The sequence below is a fragment of the Callithrix jacchus genome, chromosome 6, assembly GCF_049354715.1.
Source record: "Callithrix jacchus isolate 240 chromosome 6, calJac240_pri, whole genome shotgun sequence".
Lineage (NCBI taxonomy): Eukaryota > Metazoa > Chordata > Mammalia > Primates > Cebidae > Callithrix > Callithrix jacchus.
In genome coordinates, this window is record NC_133507.1 from 10,974,219 (window position 1) to 10,987,260 (window position 13,042).

Sequence of the window (13,042 nt, forward strand, 5' to 3'; positions counted from 1 at the left end):
TCCTATTTTTAAAAGTTGAAATGCCTTTAATTGCCCTCAGGGTGTTTATTCATGGAGCCAGAGAAGACGGTGCTTTCCTTTCGCCCACAGCGCCGTATTGGAAATTTGGTACTAGATGAAATTCCCAGTCTTGGCACTCACGTGGAACAGCCATCCATCTGCTGGCGAGACACTCTGCCCAGGGCCTTTCAAGAGATCCCTTAATGGTCCTGAACACTAATAATATTTATATACATTGAGATGAGACAAAATTTACAGCAGGCTTCTGGCGCTGGCTCCAGGACTCTCTAATCCCATACTTGCTCGTGTTCTCTCCCACTTGCCTCCTAGTATCCTCTGAGGTTCTGCTTCAGTGAGGGGAACACAGTGTCCATCTCTGGAGTAACGCCTTTTTTTTTGAGACAGAGTCACTCTTTCGCCAGGTGCTAGGCTGAAGTGCAGTGGCGGGATCTCGGCTCCCTGCAACCTCCACCTCCCGGCTTCAAGCAATTCTCCTACCTCAGTCTCCCGAGTAGCTGGGACTACAAGCACACACCACCACACCCAGCTAATTTTTGTCTTTTAGTGGAGAAGCAGTTTCACTATGTTGGCCAGGGTGGTCTCCATCTCTTGACCTCATGATCCGCCCACTTCGGCCTCCCAAAGTGCTGGGATTACAGACGTGAGCCACCGTGCCTGGCCTGTTTTTTATCAACGTTCTTGAGTTGTTACTACTGCATTAATAGCTACTTGATCTTAATGTCTATTACACATCATTGTATATAATATTTTCTTTAAATTGTCAGGAAAAGGGATTCTCCAAGTAGATGTTGGTCCCCAGTTAGTCTCTGACGATGACGGTAAGATTCTCAATCAGTGTTGCCTTCCTCTGATGACAAAGCATGGTGATGGTGATGTTTGCAGAGCAGCCTCTGGGGACTCCAGTGCTCTGAAATGGGTGTATGCTTAGGACTGCTGGCACATGGCTGATGAGCAGGAAGGTGAGCGTTGTTTCTGTAGCCAGCTTTACTGAACCTTGCGGATCTATTATACAACGTGAATGTTGTGGGGAAAATAGGCTGTGAGTTTGCTCTCTTCCAGCCTGGTCCCTCTCTCCCTTCAGCCCTGCCCTCTCTGATCATCATGCCCCCGTACTGCTGCCAGGTAACCTTTCTGATACGAAAATCTGGCCATGTTGCTCCCTTGCTTAAAACCTTTCATGGTTCCCTGTTATCCAGAGTTGGTTAAACCCTCTCGGACAGGCCTTCGGTGCTCCGTGAGCAGTGGTCCCTGGCCATCTTTATTAATACCCAGCCCCTGCATCCATAGTGACGCCATTGCTTTTACAAGCATTGACATGTGATTCCACCTGCGGTATTTTTATTCTTCCCTTGCTCCTCTTTCCCCTTCCGGCTCCACAAAACCTTCCCGGCACCCAGAGGCCCGGGAAATAACAGGCTGCTCCACTCCCTCCTGTAGTTACTTGCTGTGTCGTCCGTTTCTTGGGGACAGGATTGTTACTGATCCGGCGTGCATCTGTCTGGCACACAGGTGCAGCACACCTTAAATAGTTGCTCAGTGGATAAAGGAAGAATAGATGGAATTACATTCTGTTGTTACCAGTTTAAAAACATGAAATTGGGATGCCCAATTTCAGTGTTGCTTCAGATCTTGGACCTTGAAGTGACCTCTGTAATGGATAGATTTGAAATAATTGCTGTCTTCAAGTGAGGGTTTGATGATTGTGTGTGTGTGTTTACAGCAGATGTGCTAGGTTTGTAAATTCGAATTTTATCCTCTTCAAGAAAGTCACCTTGGTAGACAGCATATATATTCCAACATTTTAGGAACACATAAAATGCATACTTTTTTTGGTGTGATCAAAGATGGGTAACTCCTTGTTATTTGTGGGTTAGAATAGTTTTTGGAAATAGCCTGGAGTCATTGAGAGCCAATCCTTATCAACAAAATGGCATAAACTGACAGGAAAGGTTTTCTTCTTTACTTTGTAGATAGCTCTGAAGTTGTATCTCAGTTAGGGATTAGTTCAGTTGCATATATGAATAGCAGTAACTGAAACAAGATGAAAGTGTGTTTCTCTCACATCTGAAGAAGTCTGGGGTAAGCAGTCCAGGGTGAGCCTAGCAGCCCCACTCTTGCAAGAGACCACGTTCCTCCCTTGCTTCACCACCCTTGATGTTTCACCTCATAGTCCAAGGTTGGTACTTGAGCTCTAAACATTAACTAGTGCATTCCAGCCAACAGGAGGAGATGGCCATGCCCTCTGGGTTCTCAGGAGTCTTCCAGGACATTCTAGTCACAAGGTTTGTTTATATTTCACTCGCCAGAATTGAAGTCATATGACTACTTCTAGCTACAAGGAAGGCAGGGAGATGTAGTCTGTAGCTGGATGGTGATATTCCCAACTAAAAATTACTGAAAGGACAAGAAGAATAAATAATGGAAGGCAGCCTGTTGTTTCTCTCAAAGGATGACTTCAAAAGAGAAAGTTGCAAAATTATTTTAAGCTTGACAGGACCATGACAGTTTTCTTCAGAGGTGACACTATTTGTTGGCATGTCCAACTTCTGATATCTGTTTTCAAGTTCACCTATTTGCAGTGAAATAGGAACTCTTGGAGGCAACTAGTGGCTATGTAAACTGGCGCAAACTTCCCAGAGGGGAGTTTATCTCAGTAAGATTAATTCTGGAGAGTGATCGTAAGCGATATTAAGGGAACTCACGAAGATTGCTTTGCTGATTGTAATAATAAAACGCTGGGGTAAAGAAAGTACGTTTTAGTTGGGGACAGGTGTAACTTTTGATATATTCTGCAATGGGATGTAGTACTGCTGTTAAATGTTTGTGGAACTCACAATCTTTTATGCAAAAAAAAAAAAAAAAAAAAAAAAGCTTGGCCGGGCACGGTGGCTCAAGCCTATAATCCCAGCACTTTGGGAGGCAGAGGCGGGTGGATCACCAGGTCAAGAGATCGAGACCATCCTGGTCAACATGGTGAAACCCCGTCTCTACAAAAAAAAAAAAAAAAAAAAAAAAAAGCTTTCAGAATGGCTTATCCTTTTTATAGATACTTGTGTTTCTATGTCCATGCACATACATAGGAACGGACCCAGGGTCCGCATGAAGATGTTAATAAAGGGGTCCCTGTGGGTAGGTGGACTTAACGTGTTCTTTATATTCTCTTTACTTGCTTGTGATCTCTGATTTTTTTCATCATGTATTTTTGTTAGAAGAAAGAAACAAATTCTAGAATCTCTACTCAGTATTGCATGTCAGAGTCAAAAACATACACATTTGGCTGGGCGTGGTGGCTCACACCTGTAATCCCAGTACTTTGGGAAGCCGAGGCAGGTGGATCACAAGGTCAGGAGATCGAGACCATCCTGGTCAACATGGTGAAACCCCGTCTCTACTAAAAATATAAAAAATTAGCTGGGCATGGTGGCACGCGCCTGTAGTCCCAGCTACTCAGGAGACTGAGGCAGGAGAATTGCTTGAACCTAGGATGTAGAGGTTGCAGTGAGCCAAGATTGTGCCATTGCACTCCAGCCTGGATAACAAGAGCGAAGCTCTGTCTCAAAAAAAAAAAAAAATACACATTTAAGTAATTTTGTATTGTTTTCCAATTCAGGGATATAGTAGGAAATATATAATGCAAACCAGATTTCATATTTTGTTGATTTATATTTAATTTACAAGTAAGACTTACAGCCCACAGAGTGTGGTCATGGCAGCACTGTTACTGGAGATTGATGCCAGCTCATCCATTTGGGATGTGCACTGTGGATCTGTTCTTATTAGACACTGATTTAACTTTAGCACACAGACAGGCTTAGCGGAGATGGCTTCTAATATCCTGTTGTGCCACAGGCTCAGAGATACTGCTCACCCACCTGTCAGAGGCATTGAAACCAGAGCAACTCCATCTTGAATAGGAGCTACGAAAAATGAGGCTGAATTTTCAGATGGTTAAGGCATTCTAAGTCACAAGATGAGATTAAAGTTCAGCACAAAATACAGGTTATAAAGCCCTTGTTGATCAAACAGTTGCAGTAAAGTAGCCAGCTCAAACCCACCAAAACCAAGAAGCCAGCTCAAACCCACCAAAACTAAGATGGTGACGACACTGACCTGTGGTCGTCCTCACTGCTCCATTCCTCCCAGCACCATGACAGTTTACAGATGCCACAGCAATGTCAGGCAGTTATCCTTTATGGTCTAAAACGGCGAGGCATGAATAATGCACCCCTTATTTAGCATATCATTAAGAAATAACCATAAAAACGGGCAGCTAGCAGCCCTCAGGCTGCTCTGTCTATGGAGTAGCCATTCTTTTTTCCTTTACTTCCCTAATAAACTTGCTTTCACTTTACCGGCTCACCCTGAATTATTCTTGCGTGAGATCCAAGAACCCTCTCTTGGGGTCTGGATCAGGACCCCTTTCCTGTAACACACCCATGTTCTTGGACTTGAGAATGCCCCGCAGACATGGTGACTTCCTGGTCATCTAACAGGTTAGGATATCATGGCTTATTTGGAGTAAAACCTTTGATCATCTAAGCTGACAGAAATTTTCCTGAAGTCATTTTGAATGGTACCATCTTTAGTGCAGTTCAATCATTTTCAAAGTAAGCATTTCTGCATTCTGAGGCTTTCAAAGTGTTTTCAGTAAGGGACCTATTTGAAATGCCAAGTGAGCAGAGCACAGTGCCTTTTAAATTGATGACAAACCATAGGGTTCCTGTAGGGCTTCCTTCCACTGGTCACCCTTGCCTGGGCCATCCTTCAGATGTGGGTATGATGATACCACATCTCCCCCATTTTACAAATGAGAAGAGAGAGGATCAAGATCACGGAAGCTAGTGGTTTATCGCAGGCCAAACACAGAGTTCCCAGGAGAGACTGGACTTTGAATATGTCTATGCTCTGCAGGTCTCTGTGGGATGACAGGGCAGCGGTGGGAGAGAGGATTTCGTAGACTGGCAGTAGCAGTGAATGACCCAGAAGGATGCTGGTCAGGCCCAGAGAAAGTCGGTGCTGCCCCTGCCTGGTCTCACCTCCATCTCCCCTCTGTCTCCACAGTGTGTCCGAGCGCGTGTGGGAAGCGGGCGTGCACCGACAACAACGAGTGCTGTCACCCCGAGTGCCTGGGCAGCTGCAGTGCGCCTGACAACGATACAGCCTGTGTGGCTTGCCTCCACTACTACCACGCCGGTATCTGTGTGCCCACCTGCCCGCCCAACACCTACAGGTTTGAGGGCTGGCGCTGTGTGGACCGTCAGTTCTGTGCCAGCATCGTCAGCTCTGAGAACTCGGAGAACAACAAGTTTGTGATCCACGACGGCGAGTGCATGCAGGATTGCCCCTCGGGCTTCATCCGCGACACCACCCATAGGTCAGTGGCGGCCACTACCTGTCCTCCCTCTCCCTGCCCACCACCCTAGCACAGAAAGGGAGACTCACATCTGTAATCCCAGAACTTTGGGAGGCCAAGGGTGGCAGATCACAAGGTCAGGAGTTTGAGACCAGCCTGGCCAGCATGGTAAAACCCTGTCTCTACTAAAAATACAGAAAATTAGCCAGGCGTGGCTGTGCACACCTGTAATCCCAGCCACTCTGGAGGCTGAGGCAGAAGAATTGCTTGAACCCAGCAGCGGGAGATCTTGCCATTGCACGCCAGCCTGGGCAACAGAGTGAGACTCTGACTCAAAAATAAAAAATAAAAAAAAAGAAAGGTAGACTCTGTCAGTTGTTTCATCTGGGTGCAGCCATCAGGAAGTTAACTGAGATGGGTCAGTTTGAGAGGGCTGGCTTACCTTAAATGTTTGGTGAGATTCTAGGAACAATTGGCATGGCTTACCACCCCCCGTACCAGTTTGTTTTATATTCTGTTTTAAGTGCATACTGCCCGGTCATTTGAAATTAAGTGTTTGCTTGCTGGTTTCCATACCCGGAGTTCATGGTCTCTCTGGGTACTTGCCAAGCTGCTATCTAAGAGACAGGGGACTGTAGTTTTAGATTTTCCTAGTCTGGGTGCTGCTAGCTGGGTGAGACTTCAGAAATGCAAGAGAAAAGACAGGCCAAGCCCACACCGCCATCCTTGAGACCAGCAAGCAGACCTAAAATATCTTAATGCAAGAGGTAGCAGCAGCTCAGAGGAAGCAGTAGGTTAAAATAAGTGGGATTTTCCATCAGCACTTCCTTCCTCTCACCCCCTCTACTGTGACCCTCCCTCATTACTCATCATGTCCTTCATTTTCCTTCCCAAACTTTGAGCCTTCACTTGGGAAGCAAAGAAGTTCCTTATGGCCGGGCGTGGTAGTTCACACCTGTAATCCCAGCACTTGGGGAGGCTGAGGTGGGTGGATCACCTGAGGTCAGAGTTTGAGACCATCCTGGCCAACATGGTGAAACCCCATCTCTACTAAAAATACAAAATTTAGCTGAGCGAGGTGGTGGGCGCCCATAATCCCAACTACTCGGGGGTCTGAGGCAGGAGAATTGCTTGAACCCCAGAGGCAGAAGTTGCAGCAGCCAAGACCGCACCATTTCACTTCAACTTGGGTCACAGAGCAAGACTCCATCTCAAAAAACAAGTTTCTTAAACAAATGGCATCCCTTTTATACATGTCAAATGGACTTATACAAATTTGTCATTGGTTTATGCTTTTGAAAATAAGATGTCAGCATTGTTTAAAAATGTAGGGATTGTAACTCTGAAAATAAAAGATTGGAGATGTGAGGTTGCTGTTCCCTCTCCTGGAGCAGAGAAAAGAACTTTTAGGAGCTCATGCCTGTAATCCCAGCACTGTGGGAGGCTGAGGTGGGAAGATCCCTTGAGCCCATGGGTTCAAGACCAGCCTGGGGAACATGCAAACCCTATCTGCACAAAAGATTTAAAAAATTAGCTGGGTGTGACCTATAGTCTCAGCTACTCAGGAGTTGGAAGTGGGAGGATCACCTGAGCCCTTGAAGTCGCGGCTGAATTGAGCCCAAACTGTACCACTGCACTGCAGCACAGGCAATAGGGACCCTGTCTCAAAAAAAAAAAAAAAAAAAAAAAAAAAAAAAAAGTGAGTTTTGTTGTGGTGGACTAAATGCCGCCTTCATAATTAGCACCAGGGCCCTGTCTTTCTGAGTCTTCCAAAAGCTATTCTACAAATACAAAAATATGATTAGAAAAGTAAATGTTTGTTTTAAATACAATTTTTGCTGCAGTTTATAACTACATTGAGCAAGTGTTTATAAAGGGGATTCTTTTTCTAGTGTATTAGTTGGAGATACAGCCGCTACTGTAGGCTTACCTTCAAATCAAAGATAATACTCACATTCTTTTAGAGTGTTAGATGTAGAGCAGCTTTCTGCCTCTTATAATTTATACAGCCATTAGAATAGTAACAAGAAGAAAAAAATTACTCTGAATACTTTGAAATGATAAATGGGCCAGGGACGTCAGTGAGCTGCAGAGGATCCATATTGGGTCCAAAATCAGTCTACAACATTGTCCTCACATTTTGCTGGCAGCTTTTGAGTGTAAAAGGGCTTTTACTGGTGCACATCTCGGGCCCAGGGGCAGTGCCTGCAACCAAGTTGAGGCTCAGCCACTTTGCTCCTTGGGGTGGTGTTAGGGGAGTGGTAGCTTGTCCATGTTATCATCTTTGTTTTGTGAATACATTTCTTATGACATTTGGAGGCCTTCAGTCATTCTGCAGCTACCAGAGCCCGGACCCAGCCTAGAGATGAGAATGTTGAGTGTGATGGTAGAGAAAGGAGGGCTGTCCCTGTCTATGGGTGGGTCCAGTCCCTGCGGGCCCTTTGGAAACAATGACCCCCCCAACAAATGACCCCCCCCAAACACACAATAGTGAAATATCAGAGAAGTTTTGTTTACCTATTAGCTTTTAAATGAAACAGAACCCTACATCTTCGTCTTAGATACAAAATAACATTCACGGGTAGAGGGAAGGGAAATTAATAAAAAGAGCTATACCTCACACTGTTTTTCTTGAATGTTTCTACTCCTCTTCATGAAATTTAAGAGATGATTTAAGAACAATAATGTACATATAATGGCTCCACAACTTACCATCCTATTACATACGCATCGCATAAGGTCATGTCATTTGTCTTGTTTGGAAAGCGATCTGACTTTCTGACCCTTGTTCTGTGTATAACGATAGATGCCAAAGGTTCAGCTGCTGGGTTAGCATTTTGTCTGCTATTTCCTAAATACTGGTAGGTAAGCAGGGAAAGTGCCAGTCCTACTTGTCCCTGACTCTTGGTGGTTTGCGGCATGTTCAGGATAGCATTCGAACAAGAGCTCGTTACAAAGTAATGAAAATCTCTTGCTTTTATTGTGTATACAGTGCAAACAACATTTGGATCAATTTACAAGTTTCTGCAAAACACTGTCAAGAAATAATTTGAGTTGTGCTTTAGCAAGAAAATAATGGATCTGTGCTATATCACATGCCTTTTGGCATCCCGCGCTGGGCTTTGCCGAAACACTGACTTCAGGAGCTAGACTCCCCTTAGGCAAACACATGACAGTCCCTTTGCTGTCCCTATCATCTCTCCTAGCTACTCCCCCAAGTGCACAGGCCAGAGTCACAATATCAGAAAGCAGCTCTGTTTTCCTCCAGATCCCCCAGAGCTTCCTTGCTGCAGCATTCTCTCTCCCACATGGAACCAGCTGGCTCACCAGTCAACAGCCTATGATACACAAATGCCTGAGGATGCATCATGTATTTTGTCTGGAGCAAGCAACGCGCCCTTCCGTTGTAGGCTCTTTCTCCTTTTGGTTGCAATTTGAGTGGCTTATCTTGGGTGGGCTTGAGGATGAGATACCATGTGACCAGGTGAACACTTCAAAACAGTTCCTTTTTCTAATGCATGTTGTAATAACAACTAAAAAGCATATCCTTAGGATTTTTGTAATGCAAGAAGACAGACTTAATTATGTGTGTTTTTGATTGTGGTGTTTTTTTTCTTCAACAGCATGCAGTGCATCCCTTGTAAAGGTCCTTGCCCCAAGGTCTGTGATGAACAGATGGCAAAGTCCATTGATTCTGTTACTTCCGCTCAGATGCTTCAAGGATGCACCATCTTCAAGGGCAATTTGCTCATTAACATCCGACGAGGGAGTAAGTACTCCATCCCACTGGAAAAATGGCTAGATCTTATGGCTTTCTTTTCTTGATGCTTTTCATGCTTCCGAACCTGAGTCACCACTAAAATATGGGCTTAGATAAACAACGTGGTGTGTAAGCCTCATGCGTGACGTCTCTTCTTTGAGTTGCTCCTCAAAGATAAAAACAGATTGAAAGGCAGTGTTTTTTAGCCATTGGCACATCCTTTCTTCCTGTAAAGAGGGTCATCACTCATTTTTCTGTTAGTCACGTCATGCATGGGAGAGGCAAGCCCTGACACATACATACCCCGGAAGAGACCATTGGATCAGAGTTGTGACTCAGCAGGGACCGGCTGTATCCAAATCCACACATCTTTCAAGCCTAACGAGTTTTGATTACTTGAATTTAGTGAGAAGACTGAGGGAAGTTTAGTGATATCACGTTAAAATTTTATGAAGTCCAAAAGAGTGCTAGATTTCCAAATTTACTTGGGAGAGACAAAGGATACAAGTATGTGTCATTGTGTACATAAAGCTTCAGTCTCACCTGTGTACAGTGATCTTTATTTGCAGTAGATGGCATTCCTGGTAAGTTGTTTCTAAGCTGGATTGTGCAAAGGGATTCCCACTGACTTAGCCTGTGATCTCTTCACTTCTTTGGTTTTTGTGTGTGTGTTTTTTTGGTTTTTTTTTTTGAGACATGGTCTCACTGTGTTACCCAGGCTAGAGTCCAATGGCACAGCCATAGCTCACTGTAACCTGGAACTCCTGGTCTCAAACAGTCTTTCTGCCTCAGCTTCCCATGTTGCTGGGACCACAGGCACTCTCCACCATGGCCTGGCTAATTTTTTTTTTTTTTTTTTTTTAACAAAATCTTGCTCTGTCGCCCAGGCTGGAGTGCAGTGGCATGATCTCGGCTCACTGCAACCTTGGCCTCACAGATTCAAGTGATTCTCCTGCCTCAGCCTCCCGAGTAGCTGGGACTACAGGTGTGTGCCACCACACCCAGCTAATTTTTGTATTTTTGTAGAGATGGGGTTTCACCATGTCAGCCAGGATGATCTCAATCTCTTGATCTTGTGATCCACCTGCCTCGGCCTCCCAGAGTGCTGGGATTACAGGCGTGCTCCACAATGCCAAGCCATGGCTAATTTTAAAAATCTTTTTACTTCTGGTTTTTAACTGCCAAGGATTTCTAGTAACAGTGCCTTAAATTCTCTGCCACTGGGATCACCTGGTCAAGGTACTGATAATTTTATAAGCTAGAATAAATAGAGTAAAACGGCTTTGAGGTTGACAGGAATTTTGGGGGAAATCTTTTCATGAAGAATTTTTTTGCAGTGTGAGGGGGAAAATGACTAATTTATTCTGATAATTTGCTTTTCCTTCACATTTGTTAATGTAAATTATATTCTTAAGGTTTAGAAAGGACAGAAACAAGTTTTTGCTTAGTTCTTCTGAATTTTTTGATATCTCATATTGTTTTTCACAACACCACCCACTCCCATCTCTCCACATGAAGATAATTCTGTTCCTTCCTCTCTAGGGCTTCCTTACTCTCAGTGCTTCCGAAGTTTAATTCTTTTTGCTGTGTCTGCATTTCTTCTTCTACTTTTAATTTGCTTATCCCTAGAGCATACCTTTTGAGTGCCTAAACTCTTTTATCTTCCTGTTCTGAAGATAAAATTTTAATCTGTGAATTAAATCCACGGAGAAGTATCATTTGTGAAAGAATTGGTACATATTCGTACATGATGATGAAGTGTGTCTTCCGGTTTATGTCCAATGCAGGAAATGGATTGGATTTAGGAAGATGAGAGATCTCATTAGAGGGGAGATTTCCTGATCTTGACTAAGAGGCATGCTTCCTGCCCCACATTTAAAATTCAGGATCTCTTCCTTAAAACATCAGCTGCACACAACCCCTCATCTTTCTAACTTGAATTTCCCTTTAATTTTGATTGGCAAGCCATTACATTAAGTTAGATGCAGGGCTTTATCCTTTAGTACCCTTATTATTTTATTTTTATCAGTTCAAAGCAAAATGGAGCCTTTTATTAAACACGTCTTTAGAAATCATATACAGTAAAATCTCATTAATTGAACCAAGACCAGTTATTATAGTCTTCATTATAATTTTGGCATTAGTTGAACTGAATTCTTTTTTATTTACTATGAGGAAAAGGTAGCCTAAACAAGATGAAAGGAAACCTGTTGCTTACATGTTATGTTTGTACATCTGTATTAGCACCTATTTTTCCAACGACTTTCTAGTTATAAAAGCAATACATACATATTACAGAGAACTTAGCAATGCAGAAAAGAATTTTTAAAAATCACCCACAGACAGCTATTGTTAACATTTTGGTATATTTTCTTCTAGTTGTAGTAAAAAGGAACCTTTAAATACAGACGCCTGTATCTTAGGAATTAGAAAGGCAGCAAAGGCAGTTCCTAATGAGACGGAGAAAATGTTGATTTAGTCATGCCCTTGTACTGTGGAGGCCATACTGTCTGTTGACAGAGCATATTAAAAGACGTTCCCTACATTTGTCAGCCGTAGCTAACTGGCAATCTTGTATTTATGATTTTACTTTTTTTTTTTTGAGACAGAGTCTCGCTGTGTCGCTCAGGCTAGAGTGCAGTGGCATAAATCTCCGCTCACTGCAACCTCGCCTCCCAGGTTCAGGTGATTCTCTTGCCTCTGCCTCCTGAGTAGCTGGAACCAAAGGTGTGTGCCACCACACCTGGCTAATTTTTGTATTTTTTAGTAGAAACGGGGTTTCACCATATTGGGAAGGCTGGTCTGGAACTCCTGACCTCGTGATTTGTTGGCCTTTGCTTCCCCAAAGTGCTGGGATTATAAGTGGTGAGCCACTGCACCCGGCCTGATTTTACATTTTGTTAATCAGCTTGGGAGCTGCGGTGTCCCCCAGCCTCCTAGACGCTTGCTTCCCCTACCTGGGAGGCCTTGTTCCCAGAGTGGTTGTTGAGAGTCAAGCCAGGGAAGCTGTTTTTGTCCAGGCATGGCCAGTCCCATGCCGGGAGCCTGAGTATCTCAGTGGGCGCCTGCCATTGAATTGTTCTCACATGTATTTGTAAGAATCCAAGTATGTCACCCTCACACCAAGTGAGCCCGCAGTGACATGACCCCCTTTCAATGTAGATAACATTGCTTCAGAATTGGAGAACTTCATGGGGCTCATCGAGGTGGTGACGGGCTACGTGAAGATCCGCCATTCCCATGCCTTGGTCTCCTTGTCCTTCCTAAAAAACCTTCGCCTCATCTTAGGAGAGGACCAGCTAGAAGGGTAAGTGCCCCACATTTCATGAGTGGACGTTCTCCTGTTACAAAGTGAGCAGCGTGCTTGTAAAATTGTACTGCTGAGGCAGCAGCTGCGGTGTTGCCTGTGCTGCTCCAGTGGGTCTTGGGTAGAGTCATGATTCTCTGTTCTTAGAAGGCTGCTGTTTTGGAAAACAGAGAGGTTCTCACCCTTACTGGATTGTGCCTCATTAGGCAAGGGTTGCATGTCTGACTGTGACCAGTGAGACGGCAGCGGGGGTACTCGTGGGGCTTTTCTGCCAAGGGCGACAGCAGTTGGGCTGGAGTGCTCATCTCCCTGTGAAATCATCATTTGCCTGACCCTCATCTGCCTCCGGATGCTGTACTCCACTACGCACGGCTACTCCATCTTTTAAAGTATTTGAACTGAGAGCATTGGAGGCGTATGGACGGTTCGTTTTGTTATAAAGAAATCTGGATTCACAAGATTGTTTGTATTGATTAGTGTATAGGATTTGCGCTATTGATAGAATTTTTGCCTTGGCACAGGCCTGCTTTGTGATAGGGGGTTTAACATAACCATGGGCTTTTCACTGGAGGATAGGAGCCGGTGCTCATTGCATGCACAG

General features: G+C 44.3%; 1 protein-coding gene across 4 annotated transcripts in view; it reads left to right on the forward strand.

Annotated features, from left to right (window-relative positions):
- Window positions 1-13,042, forward strand: part of IGF1R (insulin like growth factor 1 receptor) — a 495,490-nt gene that overhangs the window by 424,585 nt on the left and 57,863 nt on the right. For all 4 annotated transcript variants that reach the window (XM_078375984.1, XM_035303721.3, XM_017973274.4 and 1 more), the window contains 3 exons: window positions 5,083-5,395; window positions 8,998-9,143; window positions 12,297-12,441. In XM_078375984.1, the coding sequence (XP_078232110.1) occupies window positions 5,083-5,395; window positions 8,998-9,143; window positions 12,297-12,441 (604 nt within the window). The remainder of the gene's footprint in view (window positions 1-5,082; window positions 5,396-8,997; window positions 9,144-12,296; window positions 12,442-13,042) is intronic.